This window comes from Abramis brama, assembly GCF_963993115.1.
Source record: "Abramis brama genome assembly, chromosome: 8".
NCBI lineage: Eukaryota > Metazoa > Chordata > Actinopteri > Cypriniformes > Leuciscidae > Abramis > Abramis brama.
In genome coordinates, this window is record NC_139970.1 from 27156124 (window position 1) to 27180995 (window position 24872).

General features: G+C 38.4%; 1 protein-coding gene across 1 annotated transcript in view; it reads right to left on the reverse strand.

The window, feature by feature from the left end:
- The window catches only part of dnah7 (dynein, axonemal, heavy chain 7), a 74104-nt gene that overhangs the window by 26700 nt on the left and 22532 nt on the right, over window positions 1–24872 (reverse strand). Inside the window, exons 28-40 of the mRNA XM_084122800.1 lie at window positions 24559–24771; window positions 19161–19259; window positions 18779–19027; window positions 18129–18278; window positions 16462–16644; window positions 7731–7907; window positions 6541–6672; window positions 5125–5346; window positions 3980–4177; window positions 1379–1534; window positions 845–1013; window positions 367–493; window positions 70–289 (exon numbers count right to left, since the gene is read on the reverse strand). Coding sequence (XP_083978926.1) covers window positions 70–289; window positions 367–493; window positions 845–1013; window positions 1379–1534; window positions 3980–4177; window positions 5125–5346; window positions 6541–6672; window positions 7731–7907; window positions 16462–16644; window positions 18129–18278; window positions 18779–19027; window positions 19161–19259; window positions 24559–24771 — 2295 coding nt within the window. The remainder of the gene's footprint in view (window positions 1–69; window positions 290–366; window positions 494–844; window positions 1014–1378; window positions 1535–3979; window positions 4178–5124; window positions 5347–6540; window positions 6673–7730; window positions 7908–16461; window positions 16645–18128; window positions 18279–18778; window positions 19028–19160; window positions 19260–24558; window positions 24772–24872) is intronic.

Sequence of the window (24872 nt, forward strand, 5' to 3'; positions counted from 1 at the left end):
AGAGGATATTTCAACATCAGTTTAGCTTTCTTACTATGATATGGCCTATAAAACTGTGTTTGCAGTTACCTCATGCACCCATAAGCGTTTGATGGCCATAGGGTCGTCTGCAGTCTCCGGCCGTGATAAGCAGATCCCCTGGATGACGCGTGAAAAATCTCGAAGGTTGAAGAGATAGTGGGACTTGGTTGGGGTTGGCAGGAGGTTTTTAGTGGCCTCCTGGTACACAGACATGGTGGCATTGATGATCTGAGAGGTGACGCTGGCGAACAGTTTGGGAAATGGAAATCTGAAAGCAGGTAAAAACAGGAAATGTATTAAAAATGTAATTTATTTATTACTCACATTGGTATGAAGCACCATTACCTTATGGTTAAGTGCCAGTCCAGAATTTTTGAGAAGATAGTGAACATGGTTTTGTCATCAAATTCATTAATGGTCACGGTGTTGAAGTGGCGTAAAAAGCGAGGAGTCACAGGGTTCCTACCTCCACCTGCACATGACAATGGACATGTCAAATAATTTAAAGCAGACCAGTATACACTGTTCAAAACATTAGACATGTTGCTTCCTTTGCTGCACTGTCAAAGTTGCATGTAAGTACTATTGGCCTCCTAAAGTTTGATAGATTTGTTTTACTGTGACTTAGTTGCCATTTCTAATTTTCATTTAATATATATTTTATTTTATTTCTGCTTTATTTCCATTGCTGAAAACTATTTTGAATAGCTTTAGCTTTAGTTTTAGTTAACAATAACAACCCTGCTGAACACTGCTCTTTGAACTGCATTTTCCTTGAATAAAAACGGTATTAGCATACAGTTTATAAGTGACATGAACTCACCAGGCGGACCCATGGCACACATGATTTGGATGTCCACTAAGCTGATCATGGAGCAGTCCTTCATTTCATACCAGTTCCAATGGTCGAGCCACTGTCGTAAGAGCTCCACTGGAGGCTGGGCTCCATAGGTCTCTCTTGCTGGCATGTTCACATCATCCACAAACACCACCTGATCAAAGTAATCAAAAGGCAAATTAAAGTCAAAATAACTCAAAAATGACAGGACTAAAATGTGTATGTCATTAAAACACTAATGTCAATGTCATTTTGAATGTTGGAAGATAATGTGCCATTTTAAACATGCCATTTTAAATACAGGTGAACTTGTTTTTCAGGGGAACACATTTGTTCTCATTTAATTTAGATTTTAATTTTCTGGCAATTAAGAACTAATTTTCAAGTTACAGTCAGACTTTTAGTCACAAACTAAAGTCATAAATGTTTTTTAAAGAATTGCTTAGTAAAAGTTGAATGAGATTTGATCATATCCTCTCCAGTGAAAAAAAGGGTTATAAAAAGATGCTTAAAGTATACCATTTTCTTTCCCAGGGGAGGACCAAACACTCCTTTCCTTCTCTTATCAAGTTTAGACATAATAATGTTTTGGGTCTGCGCTGCTGTTGTTTGGGCTGAGAAGTTGATCAACAGAGGACTGTACACACCCTTCTCCAGACGATTCAGCAAAAAGTCCTGTGGGGGATTTAGAGACACTTAATTAGCTCTAGTTAGCACAGATGTTGCATGCATGTTTTCATGAAAACTTTCAACCTGTGTTAGAAGTGATAATAAAACAGTCTTTCTATTCTTAGCCTGTCACTACCATTATAAAAGATGCTGTAAGTAAATTAGTCTAGGAAATGATTTTATATAACTTTTGCACCTGACATAATTATGCTTGTGTCTTATATAATAACTTAATAATCCCAATAAATTAATCCCAATAAATTTAACAGTTAACCTAAAGGATGAAAATCAACAACATGTACAACCAACATAAAAGCTCTTATTATGGATCAGCCATGTGTCAACTAATTAATGTAAATCTATGCACATTTCAGAGAGAGCTCATTCATTTTAGCTTGAGAGCGTGAGTTGCTCCACTTGTGCATGACACATACAATCTCTTTCATTCCTTACAACTCTGTGAAAGAGCCATGTGGCAGAGTGTGAAAAATTATGATTTAATATTCATGTGCTAAATGAGGGTGATGAAGTCATTGGCACCTGCAGGCATTTCACGCTCACAACATGGAGACTTTTAGAGTCCTTCAAATTTTGCCAAAGATTCATGAGGGGAAATTGTGAAAAGAAAAGAAAGAAAGAGGAGAAGAGGAAAGAGGAGGCAGAGAGACCTATGAAGTGAGTGGGTAAGTGAGTATAAAGAATGAATAATCCTATCAATTTTACTGAAATAACTGGTGATTCAGATTATATTGATGTTTAAAACAAACATTACTCATTACTCAAACATATGATGTCTAAATTGATCCCACAGGTGTATTTAAAACAAAATCATAATGATGCAAGTAACAGATGAGGATGTTTGGCTGATGGATCTTCAGTCGAGTCACTTTCTAAACGTACCACCGACCAAAATATGAGTGTGGAAAGAGGTTGGGATACATGTATAGTGGGCCACAGTTGGTCTCAAACCATTGACTCATCCATAACAATCTGATGACGTCGTCCCTTAGTGTGCAGACGTACAAAATCAAGTAAGATGTTTTATGCTCAGCTGTGGGTAGAGACAGTTTTGCTGTGCACCTAATTCTTTTTTCTTTTCCTTTTTGAGCAGAGGCACCAGTGGAAGTCCTGACTCACTTGGTGTCATAGGTGAGATTATACAACACCAAAAGACAAAAGACACCTTTATGTAAGTTTATAAACGGATACTATAGTTCCGGTCCTTGATTCTGATTGGTTGAGACGTTCCTAATTAGGAGTGCCAATTTAATGTGTTAATTTAGTACAATTAAATATAAAAACAAATGTGTTAAAATATTAACATACAGTATTAAAGCAGTATTAAAGCAGTCAGTCATTATTTAGTAAATGGATTTCCACTCCAATCAAAAATTATTTATCAAACGATATATAACACGATATAAAACACGATAAATGTACGGTAACCATTTAAAAGAGACAAATATGTTTTATCACTTTTGTAGCAAGGGCGCCGCCATCTTTGAGTACTACAACCTGTGACGTCACAGAGTTGGTTGGCTCCATAATTAATATTATTAATGTTTCGATTCTGGTCTTTGATTTGTCCATTTAGTTGCTGTAATTGTTAATAGTAATAGATAAACTCATAATATCTGTCGGCAAGTAAAATAGGCGAACAAAAATAATTCAGGCCTCAAGCAGTGAAGTTGGTTAAAAACTTTATTGCACGGAATGCAAATGGATCAAAAAAGATGATGGCAAGGAAGATGATGGAATTGGGGATAACATTCATGGTAAAAAATATTTATTTAGCAATTTGCATTAGCTTTTAACTATCTCTGCATGTTGCGGAATGACAAACGGGTAATTAAAATGATTGTGGTTCATTTTAATTTCTGAAAGTCATTTTTGCAACATATTCTATATCCAAGTAAAACTATGGAAATCTTGAAGTGGGACTTCTGTCTGAATGCGTTTTAGGAAGTGAAGCAGCACTGTTCTCCGTTTCAGCGGCAGTTTATGAAAATGGACTCTTTTGTCATTTGCTTTAACACTGTAAAACTCATTTTTAAATCCAGGAGCAATGTAATAGTGACCTCCCTTTTGTCTTCTGATGCGCTGTGGCTTTCCCGTTTCCATCTTTGACTATCTTTATCTTTCACTATCTGTCCTCCACTGTTGTATCTGTTGAACTCAGGCAAGACAACCAACCCTGTGACGTCAAAGGCTGTAGTACTGCAAAATGGCGGCGCCCAGCTACAAAAGCTATAGCAAAAAATCTTTTTGTCTTTTAAATGGTTACATTTATCGTGTTTGTTATATAATTTTTGAATAGAGTGGAAATCCATTTACTAAATAATGTTAACTTGACTGACTGCTTCATTTCCACTGTAATTGATTGACAATCCTATTCTAAATATAGTGGGAGACTGGTATTCATTGTGGTAAAAACTGCGCTGAAACACTCACTAGAATGTAGACGCTCTTGCCAGTCCCCGTGGGGCCAACAAAGACGGTGGGCTTCTGATGAGTGATGAGCAGCTTCATGAGAGCAGTGTAGCGTATAGTGTTCTCCGTAGGCACAATTATTTCGTTGAACTGCACATCTTTGGGGATAGGGGGAAAATCCTTCAGCTCCTCAGTCCACAACTCCCATCTGCCTGGACCCTGTTAGAGTATCATTGCTAATGTAAACCATTTTTATGAAAAACAATTTCAATAAATATTCTTGTTAGCTTTTTGGTTTGGAGTTTTGTTTTTCTGTCCTTCAATGCTGTCTGAAACTACAGTGTGTATTAATGCTGCAGTGTTTCCAATTCCACCATCATTTTTACCCTTAAAAATGTAATGATGCACTCTTTGTAGAAGCCTTATATACACTTCATATTCCTGTCTGTTCAGAAAAAAAGGCTTTTATCTACAGCAGGAAAATGTAAGCAATGGATAATCCATTTCTTCTCTAATAAATGACATTTTCAGCATTTAATGAGGCATGAAATTGGCAAATTAGTCCAGGTTATGCCTGAAGTTTTATTACACAGAGATAAAGCTTGTGATTTCTAAGAAATAACAAGACGGATTAGCTCATTCGGGATGAGGAGAGTGTGCTTCCTGAGCAGAGAGTGGATTTGCTTATTAGTATTTCAGGATGAAAAAGAGAAATAATCAAATCCACATGCCTCAAGCTCCAGAAATTAAGAGGTTGGTTTTACACTTTGTATGTATTCTAAATATTGATCAAGCCAAGATGACATTTTTAATACCAAATCAGGCTGAATATTAGAATTGCACAAATGCTTTCTAGAAAGCCAGATTGATATACATCTCTGAGAAGGAATAAGAAGCTGCAGGAAAGAGAAGATAATATAGATAACACAAAAGATTATCACATTTTGTCCTCAATAAATAATTTTTTAGATGGTTCTTTATTTTTTTTTTAAATGATCAGCAAGCTGTTAAAATGGATTTAGATGGAGTAGAGGAGTTTTCAAAAAGTATTTCATGTCAGCTACCTAATTACCCCCAAAAAATTGGAACAGGAAAAAACTTCCCAAAAGAGCCCAATCTGTTTCTCTCAACATATCCACTCAAATGTGTTGAAGAAACTTCCTGACCTCTTTGAGGAAGCGGTATTCATAGAGCGTGCCCTCAGTGGGTAAAGGCACTGTCAGCTGCTTGGCGGGAGGCTCCACATGCTCCAAGATTCCATGTTGTGTGCGCGTCTCCTCACTTAGGCCACCTGCCAGCATCTCCTTTACCAAACCATCAAACTTTACCCGTCCAGCCTCAGTGCAGCTGGCCCCGACTGACCACAAGAGGCAGAAAACAAATATGCCCTATACAGGAAGAAAGAAAAAGTATGTTTTCATGCAGTAAGAGAAGTCAAAGCTAGTAGTTGACGTCTGTTGACGTCTGATAAGTCCATTTTTAGGTATCATATATTGAGTTTTTCCATAAATAATATAATTTTTTACTTCCTCAGTTGCTGTGTAATCACGACCCACTGCTGACCTTCCCACAGCTACTAATCCAATCAATTATTCATAAATATTTCTTTACAAACTTAATTCCACCTTAAGATCAATCTGCTGCAGCAATGACAATCAATACAAACATTGCCATCATTGATTCGAGACTAAATGCTTTGTGCTCCTTTGGCAAAAAAAAAAAAAAAAAACTTCAAGATTGTGCAATACTCTGATGACCAACTGAGAGGCGGCAAATAAAGTCATTCCTATCTGGGAGGAGGGAGATTTTCTAAACATTGATCCTGTACTAGCAGCTAATCAATGAGACTCCCCGTCTATGTTGGCACTTTTTGATCCACTGATATGATCTCCGTCTCAGAGGAGCAGGTGGGAAAAGATTATTACCTTTAGAGGAGAAATGCAGACAGTATTGACAGACTTCAGAGTCAGACAACACACAAAAAAGGGCAAAAGTTGCCTTCGGCTTAAGATATAACCCCTCGGGACAGTAAAGCGAAGACATTTTTGAGAAGCAATTAATATGATGAATTTGCAGTCAAACACCCAAACTGGAGAAAAAAAGTCCCTAGTATGCTTTGAGGACCAAGTGAAACTAAACAAGCATTTTGATTCACTAGCTATGAAAGCCGATTATTCAAACAAATGAAAAGATCCTTGAGATACACTATATCCAGTATAAGGCATCTCTCCTCTGTATTCATAACCTTCTGAACACTCTCTACGCGTCAGATATATTGTATAAACAATTAATTAATGTAAAATATTGCACAAAACGATTGATCACAATTAGATCAAATGATGAAAATGTGAGTGGTGCCTATGTGAAACGTAATGCCATGATGCTAATGCGTTGTGGATCATTGCTAGGACATTGTTATGTGGTTGCTAAGATGTTTTGCTTGTTTTTTTGCCAACTGCCTCAGTGTGGGCTCAGCAGCAGTGCGGATCAATTTCGGCTTCATAGGCAAAGCTGTGAGTGTTGAGTGCATTAAGTGTCCAACATTCTACATTTGGTCTTATTTTCACATTTTATCTCCTCACCTCAAGCCAGGAGCAGACATCTCTTTCATTCACCCCTTTCATCTGGCTCTCCTCTCTGAACTCATCCATCATGCAGTCCATCAGATTCATCAGAGACCTCACCAGGCTCGTGTTGGACGTGGGAGATAATTCCTGAATGCCCACACAAAACACACTCCATTAGTCCGGACCAAGAACTCATGGCAAGATATATGGTGGTGTGCTATTATACTGGACAAAACTATCTTAAAGGTACAACGTGAGATAATAAATAATAGCTCAATAATTGCTAGACAAAAATGACAAACAAGGGAAGAAATATAGCAGCAAATGAGTGGCAGAAGAAAGCTCTACTCTGTCTGACAAAAACTGTATAACCAAAGTGCACTGTTAGCAATAAGAGACAAAACAGGACTGTTAGGAAAGTGTTTCTTTTTAAAAAAAAGAAAGGACATAATTAGCGCTTTATCCCATTCTGAGCACAATGCAAGCATGTAAGCACAAAAGAACCCTTAACTGCAGAAGCCTGTGATTATTGGGAAAGGAAATTCTGTATGTAATGCCTGTACTTAATTGAGAACATGCATTTCCTATTCCTTCCAGACTCTTAGAGTAATAATTATGTTTCATATAAAAAAAACTAATGTCTTTCTTTTTTTCTCCCAGTTCATATTTTTTCCAGCACCATGTGTCCTAAAGTGCTCAGTAATTTATAACTGAATTAACACAAACTATTGATTTGAGATTGAGATTTGAAAAATATTTAACATAAAAGAAGTAATGAGAGTATGAGTATGAGTATAAGTTTAAGAGAGATATACAACTTGGAAAGTTGTCAATTAGTATCATTATGCAAATGTATTTGAGTAAATAATTTTGCCAACTAAATTCCAGTACTGGCTGTGCAATAATGGACACTTTGAATTGTAACTTTGAAAAAGTACACCATTCATGGTATGACTGCACTCATGTTGATATGTTTAAAGCAAAAATCATTAAATCTAACAAACATACAGTATTCAATCATGTCCCAAATTGGGTGTCCTGTTTAGCTTGAGAGAATAGGGAACGGGTTGAAATAATTTGTCAGTGCTTAACAGGAGGAAAATATTAATTCAATGAGTGTGCAACTGTTTCTCTTAATATTAAAGATGCCTTTAATTCAGTGGGAAAGCACTCGCTCATTATCTGCAGCACAGTTACAGTTGTACCTTAGTGCCTTTGCGGATGAGCTCAAGAGATGCAGGCAGTATGCGGTCGAAGAGGCCAGTAATGAGGTCTTTGTGCATGGAGCTCAGAGTTGATGGCAAAGTGTTGAGCCAGGACAGCATCAGAGGCCGCCATCCCAGCATGTGAGGCTCCATGTAGATCATACCACACCGAGATACCTGCACAGAAAGCAGTTCTTGATAAAGTCCCAGTTCTTGATAAAGAATACGTTCAAATGTTCAAATATGTATTGCAGTCTTCACTTGATATGATCCTTTAGAAATAATTCTCATATGTGGATTTGGTGCTCAAAAAAACATTTCTTATAAATCAATGTTGAAAATATATTTATTTTTTTCAGGATTCTTTGAAAGTTCAAAAGAACAGCATTTATTTGAATGTATCTGTAATAATCACTTTTGATCAATTTAATGCAGCAACAATGCTAACATTTGACTAGATGATGGCAATGAAATTACCATCTTCTTTTGTAAATATCAAAAAAGTTGTGCACAAACAGCACTCGTGACCACAGTAGCACTTTCAAAAGGATGTGGACACAAATCAAAAGGGTACGAAACTTTTTATGTTTATTACTTAGCCATCTGGAATGGTGCATAGTTCAAATAAATTCCATTTTATTCATCTGCACGGCAGCTGCACTGGGTTACTCATAAAGATAAAGGTCTTTTGTGCTTAATGGTTTGATGAATAGCACATCATCAAGGTTACGTGATGGAAACAGCTGTCAGAAACCGGCTCCCACGGAAGGCCCATGCGAATGGTAGAGGTGTACGTGAATTGCAAACTGGGTGCTTTTGCACAGGTGTTAAGCCCGAGGAGACATCTGGGCCAAGCATGACCTCGAGGAGATGTTAGCTTGTTCAACTGAATTATCATTGAACTTTGCTCTAGTTTGCAGCAGGCCATATGAGTCATGCATCTATATATGAAAAGGAGGAGAGCAAGAGAGAAACTGCAAGAGACAGATTTGAGCCAAGGGGAGATGGTTTATACTTATGTTATAGCCAGACCTCTTTATTTATCCGTCAAAGCAAGACACGATATTCACACAGATTTGATCTCTGTCTCGCTCTTTCCCTCTGGCTCTATCTCCGGCATCTACTTTGATCTGATCTGGTGGCGGTTGCAAACAACATAAAAACACACAGATGTTCACACACACTTCTCACACGCTTTCTGTCTCCATAACACGCTTGTTTAATCTGTCATCATCACCCATTCTTTTGAATCATAGTCTTCTGCCCACACTGCGCCAAAAAAGGCTACAATTCATAACTATAAGAGCCTTTCCTCAGGCTAGGATGTGTGAGGCAGAAGCTTTGTCGGATACAAAGCCATCTTAGGAGAAGACGCTGAGATAAATAAGGGGAGGAAATCGCGTTGGTGTTTCTGAAAGAAAGAATTTCAGCAGCGACATATCATTATGCCATTCTTGAGTAGGCTGGGTGAGGGGAAATCGTGGTGTAGGTGTGTTATTGTGGCACTGCCAGTGAATTGGCGAGTCCTCTTTTGACAGGGTTGCCGAATGACAATGACAATCCCATTTGATGGTCTACTTTTTTTGCAACTCAAAACATCAAAGGCAGTTTGAGAGATGTCTCCTCTGATAAAGATATAACAAAATGCGTTGGGAAATGTGAGGATATATTTTCATCAAATTTCATCACATTTTTAGACTGTACTATATTTAAAATAAATAAATATGTGCAGTGTATGCCTGCCATTGTAGGTGGAATATATTACAGAAATATATTATTGGAATATATTGCAAATGCTTGCTGAAGCAATCCCAAAGTTAAAAACAAGTGACTAGAGAACAATGATCAATGATCAAAAAACAGATGGAGTCGATCGAGTCCTTCAAGTCCATCCCCCAAAGCAAGCAAGCAAGCAAGCAAGCAAGCAAGCAAGCAACTTTATTTATATAGCACATTTTCAAACAACAGACGTTGCCCCAAAGTGCTTTACAAAAATGATAACATTAAAATCATACAACAAAGCAAACATAACTTATTCAAAAGCTAAGGAAAATAAATACGTTTTTAAGTAAGACTTAAAAGTGGCAATTGACCTCAATTGACCTTCTCCAAAAGATGGAGCTGACCTCACGTGGAATGGGAGACTATTCCAGAGTTTGGGACCTACCACAGAAAAAGCACAATCTCCTTTTGATTTTAAATGACAACGAGGGACCTTTAAAAGCCATTGGTCGAAGGACCTGAGAACTCTAGAAGGAGAGTAGGGAATAATAAGATCACTGATGTACTGGGGGCAAGGCCTGATACAAGGGCCTTGTAGACAAACAAGAGAACTTTAAAATCAATCCTGAATTTAACAGAAAGCCAATGTAAGGATTGCAGTACAGGGGTAATATGGTCTCTCTTTCTCACCCCCGTTAAAAGCCTTGCTACTGCATTTTGCACTAACTGTAGGCGGACCATAATTATCCCTAAACTCTTTACATGATCTTCAATCTTTAAGGACAAGGAACCTAAATGATCAGGAAAAGTAGGTGAGATGGGAGAACCTACAATCAAAACCTCAGTTTTACTCTCATTTAATTGGAGAAAGTTGCTAGAAAGCCAAAGTTTAATGTCACTGTAACATTCTTGTACTCTGTCCAGCGAACAGGTTTTATCTCACAGGAAAATAAAACTGGAGATCGTCGGCATAACAGTGGTATGCAATACTATACTTCCGAAAAATAGTGCTTAGAGGAAGCATATACAGAGTGAACAGCAATGGTCCCAAAATGTACCCCTGAGGAACACCACAAACTAAAGGGGCCAATGAACACCACAAACTAAAGGGGCCAGTTGCAGATTCACAGCAACTATCCTGTCTTTTAAATATGAGGCAAACCACTGAAGGGCTGTACCCTGGACACCAACCCAACACTCCAGACGGTTGAGAAGAATCTCATGGTCAATCGTATCGAAAGCAGCGCTTAGACCTAATAAAACTAGAACAACATGTGATCCTGAGTCCAACGGTAATAATAATCATTAGTGACCTTGAGCAATGCAGATTCTCTGCTATGACAGGTCCTAAAGCCCTGGAATGTGTCTAAAATATCAAAAGTATTAAAATATGAATATAGCTGTGAGTAGACCACTTTCTCTAGAATCTTGGAGATAAAAGGCATAAAGGTCTATAATTGTTATATACTGTATGATCCGAGTTAGTTTTTTTTAACAAGGGATGAAGAATTGCAGCATGTTTGAAACTGTTTGGAACTACTCCACTCATCAAGGAGCTGTTAATTATAGCTGTTAGGCTAGAACTCACAGTAAAAAAAACATCTTTAAAAAGATGAGTAGGGAGAATATCCAGTCTGCAGCTACCTCCATTCATTTTCGAGACAATATCTGCCAGCTGTGCTGATGAAACTGGTTCAAAGTCAGTGAAAAGGTTAGCGCAGGATTAATTTATGAACGGGAATGTGAAGGTACAATTGCACTTCTGATCTTCTCAATTTTTTGAGTAAAAAATAATAAAAACTCTTCACAAGTCTCTTGTGTGGCAGCTAATCTGCACTCTTGTCTAAGAGAGCGGGTAACATTGCTTAGCCAAGGTTGAGATGTTCCCTTATGTTTCTTTAATTTAAGAGGGGCAACACAATCTAAGGCAAGAGTACATGACTTAGTAAAAGCCTCAACCAGCACTTCAGTGTCCTCTCGACCTAAGACTTTGTCTGTAACGTGATAAATAAAATTCAGAAAAAAGGTTTGCAGTTGAAGAATTGATGGACCTAGCATAATTTAAAGGCTGAGAAGAGGTTGGATATAAGAACAAACAGCATCGAATACCACTGAATAATGGTCGGAAATGCCTACACCTGAAACCACCAAATTAGATACAGAAATACCAAATGATAACACAAGATCTAGTGTATGACCTTTCTTATGAGTAGAACCAGTAACATGTTGTGTGAAATTTAAAGACTCAATAATAGAAAGAAATTCATTAACCTATGGCTTTGATGGGCAGCATAAATGAACATTAAAATCCCCAAGGACCAAAAGTTTATCACAGCGAAATACCAATCCAGAGAGAAAATCAGAAAAATGCTGGATGAAATCCTTATTCAGTTTAGGAGGTCTATATACCAAAGCACAGAAAAAAGAATCCAGAGTATCAATCTTTAGTAACTGTACCTCGAAGCTCAAATAGGTTTCTGTGGATAGTAATCTGCATTTAAAAGTGTCTCGGAAAACAGTGGCAACACCACTTCCTCGTCCTGCGGTCCGAGGGGAGTTCAAAAAGTCACAGCCTGGTGGTGTCAACTCACCCAAGGCCATATGATCGCCATGATTCAACCAAGTCTCAGTAATAAACAAAAAGTCCAGCGAACGCGATGTTAAAAAGTCATTCAAAATAAAAGCCTTGTTTGATATAGAACGTGCATTTAAGAGACCCATTTTTATGGAGGTGATTCAGTCGTTTCCTCTTCATGGGTCAATGGAGGGGAAAGAGTAAAGTAGATCTGAAATAAATTCATATGTACACTACCAGTGGACTAGCCTACACAAAAACTCAGATACTCAGAATTAGGAACATATCTGTTTTCTGTATAAATCAATATTTTCAAACAATGTAAGTTTATAAGACGGTATGTAATCCTATATGATAAAGTATTTAATAGGCTACTCAATCAAAAGAGTAAGTTTTTAAATGCAAGATTACTAAATGCACTTAAATGCAATTACTTTTAAATGCAGATTACTATCCACAGAAACCTATTTGAGCTTCGAGGTACAGTTACTAAAGATTGATACTCTGGATTCTTTTTTCTGTGCTCCCATCCCCTCACACCTTTTACAAGCCATCTCTCCCACACTTCTACCAGCACTCACACACATCATCAACTCATCCCTCCATACTGGCACTTTCCCTACCGCGTTCAAGCAGGCTCGGGTAACCCCACTGCTTAAAAAACCAACACTAAACACATCATTTGTAGAGAATTACAGACCTATCTCTCTCCTACCATTCATTGCGAAAACACTTGAACGAGCTGTTTTCAACCAAGTAACATCATTCTTGTCTCTGAACAACCAGCTGGACGTCAACCAATCTGGCTTCAAGAAAGGGCATTCAACTGAGACTGCATTACTGTCGGTCACAGAAGCCCTACGGATCGCAAAAGCTGCTTCCAAATCCTCAGTTCTCATTCTCCTGGATCTGTCTGCTGCCTTTGACACTGTGAATCATCAGATCCTTATGACCAGCCTCTCATCACTGGGCATCACAGGAACTTCCCTCCACTGGTTTGAGTCCTATCTCACAGGTAGGTCCTTCAGGGTCGCATGGAGAGGCGAGGCATCCAGAGCACATCAACTGACCACAGGGGTTCCTCAGGGTTCAGTCCTTGGACCCTTGCTCGTCTCCATCTACACCACATCACTGGGACACATCATACAGGCACATGGTTTCTCTTACCATTGCTATGCTGATGACACACAGCTCTTCCTCTCATTTCAACCAGATGATCCCACAGTAGCTGCACGGATCTCAAGCTGTCTGGCGGACATCTCGACATGGATGAAGGATCATCACCTGCAGCTCAACCTGGCAAAGACTGAGCTTCTCGTCCTCCCTGCCAATCCGTCTCTACAGCACGACTTCACTATCCAGCTAGACTCATCATCAATCACCCCATCAAGGTCGGTCAGAAATCTTGGAGTAACAGTTGATGACCAGCTGACTTTCACAGATCACATTTCAAAGACAGCTCGATCATGCAGGTTTGCACTGCACAACATCAGGAAGATCAGGCCTTTCCTAACTGAGCATGCAACACAACTTCTCGTCCAGGCCCTGGTCATTTCTAGGCTTGACTACTGCAATGCTCTTCTGGCTGGACTTCCATCATTAGGGCTGGGACGGTATGGATTTTTTCTTACCGCGGTTGAAAAGCAAGAAATTCCTGCGGTATTGCGGTAAACCGCTTTAAACCTCAACCCCCCTTCCCACCCTCCCCCAGTTTTTTTTTCTGCGACGTTGCGGCTGGAACAACAAACAAAGTGTGGCAATGATAATCTCAGGTAGTGTTTATGTGCTTTATTTAATGTTAAAAGCATGCAATGTGACTTTGAATATCGTTTAGTGCTCCAGCTTTGTAGCTGTAAAAGCAACAATGGATAATTCACCTCAGATCTTGAAATTAAACAAATGGAAATAAGAACGTTCAAACTGTGAACAAGTGTATTCTTTGACAAATATTGTTTTAGTAACTCAGTAGCCTATGTATTTTTAATAATGTTTAAATGGTGTAATATTTGTGAATTTGATTATGTAGCCTACTTATCCATTTTCTTGCAAGTGCCGTCAAGATTACTCTCTGGTGCTGTGAGTGTGCACTTGCCGCGACTCCGCGAGGGTTGACAAATGCGGTCTTCACGTGAGAGAATTGTTAAATAAGCACTTGCAATTAAAAGCTGAGGTCCTGCTTTTACTTTTTTTTATTTACGGTGCGGCTTGGACGCGGCGTCCGTCGAAAATAGACTAGGCGCCTATCTTTAGCGAAGCGGCGCGGAGAGACGCTTCTGAAACGCGCCGCGTCGTGGCTGTTGTAAACACAAGCATTGACTAGAGTGGGCGCGATCAGCTCCGGTAGCCGCGTCGCAGCCATAACGCGCCACAGAGTATAAATAAGGGGTTATAGTCAATAGCCTACGAATGGAATGTTATTATGTGTCATGGAACAACTTGCGAACTTGCGAAAGGTCGGATTTGCTCCATCTTTTGATAAGTTTTGTTTAGAAAACCTTGAATCCATGCAAGACACAATGTTATTAGACACAATCCATGTCATTAGAATCAATGAATCCATGTCATTAGACACAACGTGAACACATGAAGGCCAGTGTTTATTTTATTATTTTATTTTTTTATTTATTTATTTTTGCGGTGATGACGGTGACGAGCTCAGACCCGCGGTAGGCGTCACGTGACCGCGGTATTGCGGTAATGCGGTAACCGTCCCAGCCCTATCCATCATGTGCAACTAAACCTCTACAAATGATTCAGAATGCTGCAGCTCGTCTTGTCTTCAACGAGCCCAAGAGGGCCCACGTCACTCCGTTGTTCATCTCACTGCACTGGCTACCTCTCTCTGCTCGCATCAAGTTCAAGGCATTGACGCTTGCTTACAGATCTGTCACAGGCTCAGCTCCCTCCTACTTTCACTCACTCCTACGAGCCTACATCCCTACCAGAAGCCTACGATCGGCCAACGAGCAACGTCTCGTGGTTCCATCACAGAGAGCCAAAAAATCGCTTTCCAGAACATTCTCATTCACAGTTCCATGCTGGTGGAATGATCTCCCCACCCGCATCCGGAATGCAGAATCCCTGACAACATTCAAAAAAGAGCTGAAAACTCATCTCTTCCGTGAGCACTTAACCTCATAAAAAAAAAAAAAAAATCCTTTTCCTTTTCCTGTAAATTAGCACTTCTTGCGGTGTTATTGCCTCTTCACAATGACTCGCTTAATTTAGTCCCAATTTGTAAGTCGCTTTGGACAAAAGCGTCTGCTAAATGAATAAATGTAAATGTAAATGTAAATGTAAGCACAAGCCAAGTATACTTAGAATACTTAATTTAATGATCTCGATCAAAATACTTTTCTGTCAGTATAAGTCAAGTATACTTAAGAGACATTTTAAGTATATTTCTGAGAAGTACATAAGAAGTAGACTGAAAGTATACTTTCTTATTTTAAGTTTAAAAGAAGTATACTAATAGCACACCTGAATAAACTTTTTTGTTTCGGAAAATGTTATATTTGATTTATTCTGTATTCTTCTGAAATCATTATGACTAGTATATTAAGTGGATTCTGGTGTTTCCACAAATCTGTGTCTAGGATTGGTCAAACTAAAGGCTTGAGATCTTTTGATTTCTGTCACTGACTTAGTAAGTTGTACAGAGTGGCTAAATAAACTATACTTTTAGGAGTAGACAACCAACTAGAAGGTAATAGCTAACCCTGCACCCTCTGCACCAGACTAAGATCAGACTGACTTTGTGTCAGCTAAAGTAAGATTGAAATTACATTCTAATAAATTAAGTAAACTTCACATAAGTGCTAGTAAAAGACCTACACGCATTATACCTTCGCCCACGCCATTGGATTCCGTCGTTGGGCCGACGGGTGGTCTTTGTTTGACAAAACCTCAATTTTCTCAGCTTTTTGAAAATACCCCTTTAATAGAAAATTAAAAATATCCCCTTTAGAATATAACTATAATCATATGGTTTTCTGAATAACAAAATAATTGAAAAATCTAAATTCGTGTTCACACTACAGATATCGTTCCAGTGACTTCCGTTCATAGGCATGCGAATGCAGGAGACCGGAAATGCAAGCTCATGTGACTTTGGCTGCATTCCAAAGTTCAAGTTTGGCCAAATCTGACCTGCAAATTTGTATATAAATAGAAGACCAATAGAAGAACGATATGTCACGCTGCAAGAATAAATGATCAACGGTTCAGGAAATAACCTTTACAAGCTTTTTTCCATTCCTTATTATAAGATTCACTGGCAAACGAAGGCAGCATTTATTTTACAAAAATAAAAATAAATGCTCTAAAAATTAATTCCATAAGAGATTCCCAACTCAAAATGATAGAACTACAGAAAAGTTTTGAATTAAAACACCTTGCATTATTTGTAAGTTTAACATTTGCCTGTCATCTCACCGTGGCCGGTGAAGCCACCTCCAGGTCCATGGGTTCAAAGATAAGGCTCATCTGCGGGGACATCTGGATGATCTCTCCACTCATGAGACAAAGCTTCTTGTTGTCATCCAGTACAGTGTTCATGTTCTCAATCCACACTGCGTCCACAGGCCCATCGAAAATCAGCCACTTTCTGTCAGGACTCTGTTGGGGAGGCAGTGGACAGTCAGACTCACATGGAAAAATCTATAACTATAACTTTTCTGTTTGTGCTATGGTTATTTCATAATAAAATAGGTATTATTGTACATGGTGTTCTTTTATTTTAGCATTTTGTAGATAGGAGCTACCCAGCACAAGATGTTTTTCTGCAGAACACCAAATAATGACAGTGTTTTTTCCTAGCATTTTATAAAAGCTTTTAAGTGAAAATATTTTTACGTGTAACTCTAACAAACCATGGATGCTTTGTTTGAAAAATGAGGCTAACTAACATTTTCTCATGAAAGTTTCTTTCATATTTCTTTCAAATATTGATTTTTAATTTTCAACACTTTGACATTTGTTTAACAAATCACAAGCTTGTATTGCTTGCATTGTTTTGGCCTAGTTCTTTCCACTGAAACAGGCTTTTCCCGCGATTCTGTAACATGCATTCAATGCTTCAAGAAATAGCAATGGCAATCAAATATAAAACTAAATGTGAGGAAAACATTTGACACCAGTCTCCTCTTATTATGTTGCTTTTTATTCCTCAATTACAGCTATTAGAGGATCTAGGTTTGTTCCTCACTTTCTTGCTGCACCAAAGAGACTGATCTACCATATCTTCCGCCAACAACTGTTTTAACAAAAACATTTCTATCGTAAGCCGGGGGAAACAAAGCTTCAAACTGTAATCCTTTAGGAATGTGGGTATGACTGAACTCTGAATAACATTAAAGTTAGTGGGTAAAATATGTTAGTTTTAGGCTTAGTGTTACCATGGTGAAAGAAATATAAGAGCTGCATGTTTCAGGCAGACACCACTGTGGGAAATTACGTACTCTGTTTTGAGATGTCTTTAACTTGATGGCAGAGAATTTAACATTCATTGCCATTTATGTATCTAGTAGTGACTTAAACACAATTTATTTCTGTACATGGAGAGCCATTATTACTGTTTACTAAATCTAACACAATGTGTGCAATGCTGAGAAGCAATAAATGTGATGGTGCGAGGGAAGGATGGATAGAAAGCCAAGAGAATTAGAAGGGGGATGTATGGATGGAAGGAAAGCGGTATGGGTGGATCAATGAAGGCAGGGAGGGCAGAAGGATGGATGGTGGATGAGGGAATTAGGAATGGGTGGATGGGGGGTAAACAGATGGAAAGGAGGGGATTTGATGAAAGGAAGATAGGAATGGATGTAAGGGGGAATGGAATGGAGAGATGTATGGATGTATGGATGGATGTATGGATGGATGTATGGATGGATGTATGGATGGATGGATGGATGGATGGATGGATGGATGGATGGATGGATGTATGGATGGATGGAAACGAGGGATGAAAGGAAGTTATGGATGGATGGATGGATGGATGGATGATTGAATAAATTAGTTATTGAATAAATGGAGGGAGAGAGGATGAGTGGAATAGATGTGGGATGGATGGACAAATAAGATAAATGAACTGGTAATTGTACCTGGGAAATGGCAAAAGCTCTATAGCTGACAGCCAAGATGCCATCTGACCATTCATGGGAGACGGGGTCAAACTGGCCATACAGCTGGCCCATGGTGATAGACTTTGGGTTGATAACAGTGATCTGAACCCTGTTCTCCTCCATCAGACCCTGCATTCAAAACAGGTTAAGTTCTGTTGATATTATAATAGAACACTTACACACGTTTTTGCAGCAGATTTCAATTGTGTCATATTAGCATGTGTATGAATGTGCTTCAGTGCATTGATTTATAGCAGTACCATCACTAAATGTGTTGTCTGTTCTTTGGAAACACAAGAAATCACATTTCCTTTTATGAAAACATTTTGCAGACTTTTTAAGTGTTCTATTATGCAAAAAGAGCAGTTTGTATTGCGGCATTGTGATACAAATTCACATCCACTTGGAACTGCTTGAGAAATGTGGGAGTATTTGAGACTTTGGGAGTTCACATCCTCTGGGTACAAGAAAAAAGTACTCAAAAAAAGTCAACAAGTAGGATAAAAGAACAAAAGTTTAAAGCCCTATCTTATGTAACAGATGTACAATGTTGAATGCAGAAAGCTCTACTCCCACTGTGACTATTTGAGCAGCACTAGTTTTTGTGAACAGTTGTCAATTTCCAGCACCTTCTCACAGATGTCATGCAGGGCAGCAGAGAGCACACGGTAGGCCGATGTCTTCCCACCGAAGGGCTCTCCCACCAACATGAAGCCGTGACGCACAATCATCATTTCATAGATCTGCAGGATCTTCTCAGCAAAGAAGTCAGTGACCTGCAGGTTCATCTTGGCACTGTTTTCCTTAATAGCCTCAAGCAGCACACTATAGTCTGGTTTCGGAAGCTTCACCCCAGGGAATAGATCAGAAGTGATGCCCTGGACAGATTCACAACGACTGAGAAGTTAGTGAGTTAGTTAATATTAATTTAAGCATTACATATACATTTTAATGAATGCATAATTTGTGGTATATGTAGAATATACTGATGTGTGGTCCTAGATGTTGTACCTCAAATAATGGAAGGTCATGAGCCAGAAATTTTGGAAGGTTAACATCAATAATAGATCTCAGCAACAGAATATCTTCGTTCTCCTCTGGAAACATCAGCTGTGACATGTTAAACACAGGGAGAGAAAGAGGTTTGACACTCAATAAAAGAATTGCTTGTGCTGTCACTTTTCCGGGGTCTCCATGGGAGAGCGGCATTCAGCCACATTGTCTTTGCTCATTCTTTACCATCACAGTGATTTGCAACTCAGACCTGAGGGGTTTAGAGCATGCCTTTGTCTCCAGAAGTAATTTCAAGATGGCAAAAGAGTGCGGTCTCGGGTGTGATGGTGCAAAGATTGCTGTGAAAATGACACAGGCATATTCATTTCTGAGAACAGCAGAGATGACTCAAGCAGACACTATTCAAATTTGGTAAAATGAGAAAAGTGAGTGGGAGCTGTCAAGGTCAGGGTCCTCCTCTGCCTATTTCAGTTGTGTGACATCCGATTTTTTGTGGCTTTGCTACTCCAGGATTCTTATTGTCACACAACAGACATATTAAGAAGAGAAATGGCCTCATTCTAGTAAATTACAAGTTGTAACTACTGTCTTGAGTGCTTGTCTTGTTCTATACACTCACTTTTTGGTTATTTAGGTCAATGACTGCATTCTACAAGAAAATTCACACCCTTAAAATTCAAGTAATGACAACCATATTTTTATTAAAGAGGCCATATCATGCAAAAATCCATTTTTCTTAATAATTTGAATGTCAAACAGTTAAATCAACTGCACACTTCCCAGTGTAAAAAGACAGTATATGTGTACTAACAAGATGCAACTTATTTCAAAACTACTCACACCCTGTGATATGAGTGAGAAATAAGGACAAACTAGAAGAGATATTTTATCCTAAACACCAGAGCATTAAACAGCAGAGGATCCAACAGCAATGTCGCAACAAATGTATGAGTAACAATGTTTTTACCATGTGTCACGATTGCTTTGTCTGTTAAAGATTGTTTGATATGTACTAAGTATTTATACAATAGTGCCGCAGTTAAACTGTGAATAGTTGTGATAGTTGTGATTTGCTGTTTTTTCCTTTGGGGATTTCTGGATGCGGAAGAAAGCACAAAGAGAACGCTGCTTTTGTTATTGTTAATGTACAGTTATCGCTGTAGTCCTGAATAAAAGCTTCAGTGAGAGAGATCTTGGGTTTTGTCATCAATAAGACATTTCATTGAATTTTTATTTTATTTAAAACACTGTAAATGACAATACGTTTTTCACTTTATCGAAAAGGATGAACAATGAATAGCCTATATAAGAACGACAGTACAACAAACGATGGTACATTCATTCATAATTCTGTTTACACAAAACACTGTAAGTTATCATTAGTCAACTATAACTGTGATAAATCCAAGTACTTAAACTTCATTTGCCACAACCAAGAGTTAAAAAGCATATATAATACGCATAAATGTTTCAGCTATGTAACAAGATATTGGATATTTTCAACATCGGAAGTTTTCAAAACAATAATGTGGGGATGCTGAAAATTATTTTAATATGCAAAACTGTGACCGTTCAGTGGCCGTTTACTTCCAAGTCTTGAATGAGGCATGCATATCAAAAACAGGATAGAAAATTCCCTATTACTTCTAAATTATGATGTTTTTTGATAACATTATAAGTGGATATTAGAGAACATTATAAAATAAAATAAAAACGTTAATAAATGTAAACCAAGAATAAGTGTACCAAAGTGCTGTTTCACATTCTCATGCAAAGAGGGTGTTTATATAGTCTTAAAGGCACAGTAGTAACACCACGGCTTAAAGGTGCTATATGTTGCTATATGTCATACATATGTATACATAATGATCATGCATTAATCGCTTATTTATTGCCAATGTGTGAACATCCTGTAACGAAACTTAAAAAACAAGACCCTCTCCGACTTCCTAGGTTGTCTATGAAAGCCTGTAGACTGATTTTTATGTGAAGGATTCGGGACATGTTTGCCAGCAAAATCAAAAGTATGTAACATTTACACACGCTTACTGAGTGCATCTCCTCCGTACTATGACACATGAAACATATGTTTATACAATGTTCAGATAATGCAGAAAGAACTATTCTGAACTGTAATGTCAATGAGTCATGCAAAGAAAATAGATTAATTCAAACTGTAGTCTCACAAAGTCTAGTCTCAAATATACTTTATAATCAAACTATCATAACAGTGTAATTTTAATCACATCATCTGTTTTGACATTATGCTGGTGAATTGCAGAGCTTGTGCAAACATTACACTTCGCTATGATCAGATTCTTTCTCAACGATGTCATTTTTTTGTGTTTATTTTATCATTGAGAGGAAACCGCGGCGCACATATTTACATATTAATCTAAACATCACTCTTAGGACAGCATCTGGGTGTTTAACAGTACAGTATATGGCAGCAAATGCATTTCCAACTTCTTTTTACTTCTAAGCAAAGAATAAAAAAGAACTTTGCTATGAGTATATCGGCACATTGAATTATGTTCAGTGCGTTGTGCATGAGCTGGCTACAGTTCACTTAACAGCCACCGGTGTCGCTAATAACAAGGGTTTCTGAATTCTACATACAGCCCCTTAAAAGAGAGTGGGGGATATGGTAGACATTTCACTGAATAGTAAAATATAGACGTATTGACAGTCTCTAAAATGTAAAGGTATTTACATATGCACAACTTTACAAATATAAAATCTTCAAGAATCCTTTATAAGTAAAATTATAAATATATTTGTATAATTACATTTTACTAATGCATAGATTTGAAAAGGCCACAGTGGCAAAAAAATAATTATTATTTATTTATTTATTATTTAAATTGTATACATTTTTGTACATAGTAGATTTACAAAATCCAAACTGAACAACTAGTATTAATGCAGTGACGTGACTAGAAGCACAAGACAGTGTATGAACAGTTTCCTGGTTACTAACAATTGCTGGACATTAAAACGTCTTTGGTAACAAACATTAGTTTGGTCAATAGCTGTTGGCATCTTCCTTGTTTGCAGCCACAAGATGCAAAACTGCTGCCGTGTTTACTATGTCAACCATTGTCAGTTTGATGTAGAAGAAGGTAATCCTTTATTCGACACAAACACAGAACACGATGGGATTCACTCTTCCAAATAAATGCAACTGTCACTCCTAAAAGTTTGTAGGGAGTGAGTGACCTGTGTTGCTCTGACAAGGGACTCCCACGTCCCATGGCTTTTATTCAGGTGGCGCAGTCGTATCAGAACAGCAGAGTAAATGGAAAGACAGTTTTCATCTTGCTCGAGCCACATTGTGTAGGCGCTGCAGTTGTTCCTTTGACCTGTCTTCTCTGATGCCCTATTGCTGCACTACTATTCTCAGTGTTTCAGTGTATGAGGATAGTCCTTTGTGCATACTAAATAAGCTTTTAGATAAATGAGTGCAACAGTAATAAATCAAAGATCAAGGAATGTGCTCAGGTAGGGCCATCTATGAACATGAAAGTCACCATGTTCTGGCCTTGCTTCAGGGGATCTGATCATGCTGAAATGAGCATATTCTACGGTGCTCTGCACAAAAGCCTCGACTGCCTGTCTAGCAATCAAATGGAATTATAGTTTAACACATGACAACTGCAGATTTGTATTGACATTTTAATCTGAAATGCATGCTTTCTTAAATGTTTTGCTTTTACATGACTGAGAGAGAGAGAGAGAGAGAGAGAGAGAGAGAGAGAGAGAGAGAGAGAGAGAGAGAGAGAGAGAGAGAGAGAGAGAGAGAGAGAGAGAGAGAGAGAGAGAGAGAGTACTGATTGGAGCCCCGAAACACTCTTCTTAATTTCAATAGTTCGTGTTTTTCACAGATTTGCAATTCTCCGTGCTGCCGAATTGAGTGTGAACACTATTTATATTCAATGTCAGATTCATTTGGCTTTGATCCACAGGCGAAAAGTGGTGAGAGGGAGAGAGGAGAAGGAGCGTGCAATGGGAATTGAGATGAAGTGGAAATGTTTCACTTCTCTGACCTTTGGTAACTCTGTGCTGATAACAGTGGCAGGGCCAACTGGGCCAATTGCAGTTTGGAGTCATTCAGAATTGCTTTAACAAGTTTATGAAGTACTCAGAAATGGTGGCTAAGCAGAGGCCAAAACATATAACTACTAAATGAAATGAGACGTTAAATCAAAACAACAAAGGCCTTCACATTTAAATACAAAATGAAAGCTGATTCTTCAAATCACATCATTAAAGATTCACACCACAACACCACAGAATGTTTTTAGACAGAGTAGTTATCTTGTGACTTTAATCAGTTAGACTAAAGCAATAGATTATAGCTTTTGTAATAAATATTTAAAGGGGACATATCATGAAAATCTGACTTTTTCCATGTTTAAGTGCTATAATTGGGTCCCCGGTGCATCTACACCCAGAAAACGTGAAAAGTGACAACCCAGTCATTTTGTTTTGATAAGCCTTTCTCTGCAAGCATATCAAAAAATAAGCCGATCAGATTTCGCTCCCCTTCTGACGTAGAAAGGGAATCTTATTATAATATTACCGCCCCTTTACCTGCACGTTTCCACCCCCGGCGCTGCCATTGGTTTTCGCAAGCGACAACAGTGTAACCAGTTCTAACGCAATGGCAAAAGTTTGAGCAAAGCTGCAAACTGTTTTGTCGTTGGCTGCACAGAACAAAAAATAACCAAAAAATGTCACCGCTGTCTTATAAAGACCTCAGGGAACTGTGTCAATTTGTGTAAAAGTTAAACATGACGATACATGCAAGTCGATGAGATCAACGTAACTCCACAAGAACTACATAAATGTATCCACTAACCATTCAGAAACGTCCAGGTGCAGTCTAAAAGTTGTAACCTCTTTCTGGCTATCTTCCTGCATTGTGCTACTGGTTATTTCTGAGATTTTGGATGATTTGCGTGTTTTGTTATTGCCGGAGTATCCGAAGCTCGTGTAAAGGATCAGCCGTCTTCTGAACGGGGGCGGGGGAGCAGCAGCTCATTTGCATTTAAAGGGGGACACACAAAAGCAGTGGGTTTTTGCTCACACCCAAATAGGGGCAAATTTGACAAGCTATAATAAATGATCTGGGGGAGTATTTTGAGCTGAAATTTCAGACACATTCTGGGGACACCATAGATTTATATTACATCTTGTGAAAAGGGGCATAATATGTCACCTTTAAGAATATAAGACCAAATAAAATCAAATTTAAAACCAAAATATAAAATTAAAATATTATACTCATATGTGTCACTGCAAAGTTAAAGCATATTGTTTTTAATTGAAACATTTAAATCGTAGTGTGGCAAAAGTGCAACATGTGGGGCTTTATTGTAGATACAGGTCCTACCTTCAGGTTCCCTGCGGCGGTCAGAACTGATTTGACAGCCCTCATGCCGTAATCATAATGGTGTTGGGAAGAGAGCTGCTCAGAGCACAGTCTATATGTAGCTACAATCTTCACTGAGAGCGGTCGTGCTCTGACAAATCCACAGGAGTACAGCACTATCTCAGCTATCAGAGCATAGTCTGGCACCATCATAGCTACTGTCCGGAATAGAGCCTGCAGCAGAAAATTACACAACATTCACAATTATAGAACAAGCTAAATGAACTACTCTAATAAAACAGAATGGAAACACATATTGAACAGTGACAGCAAGA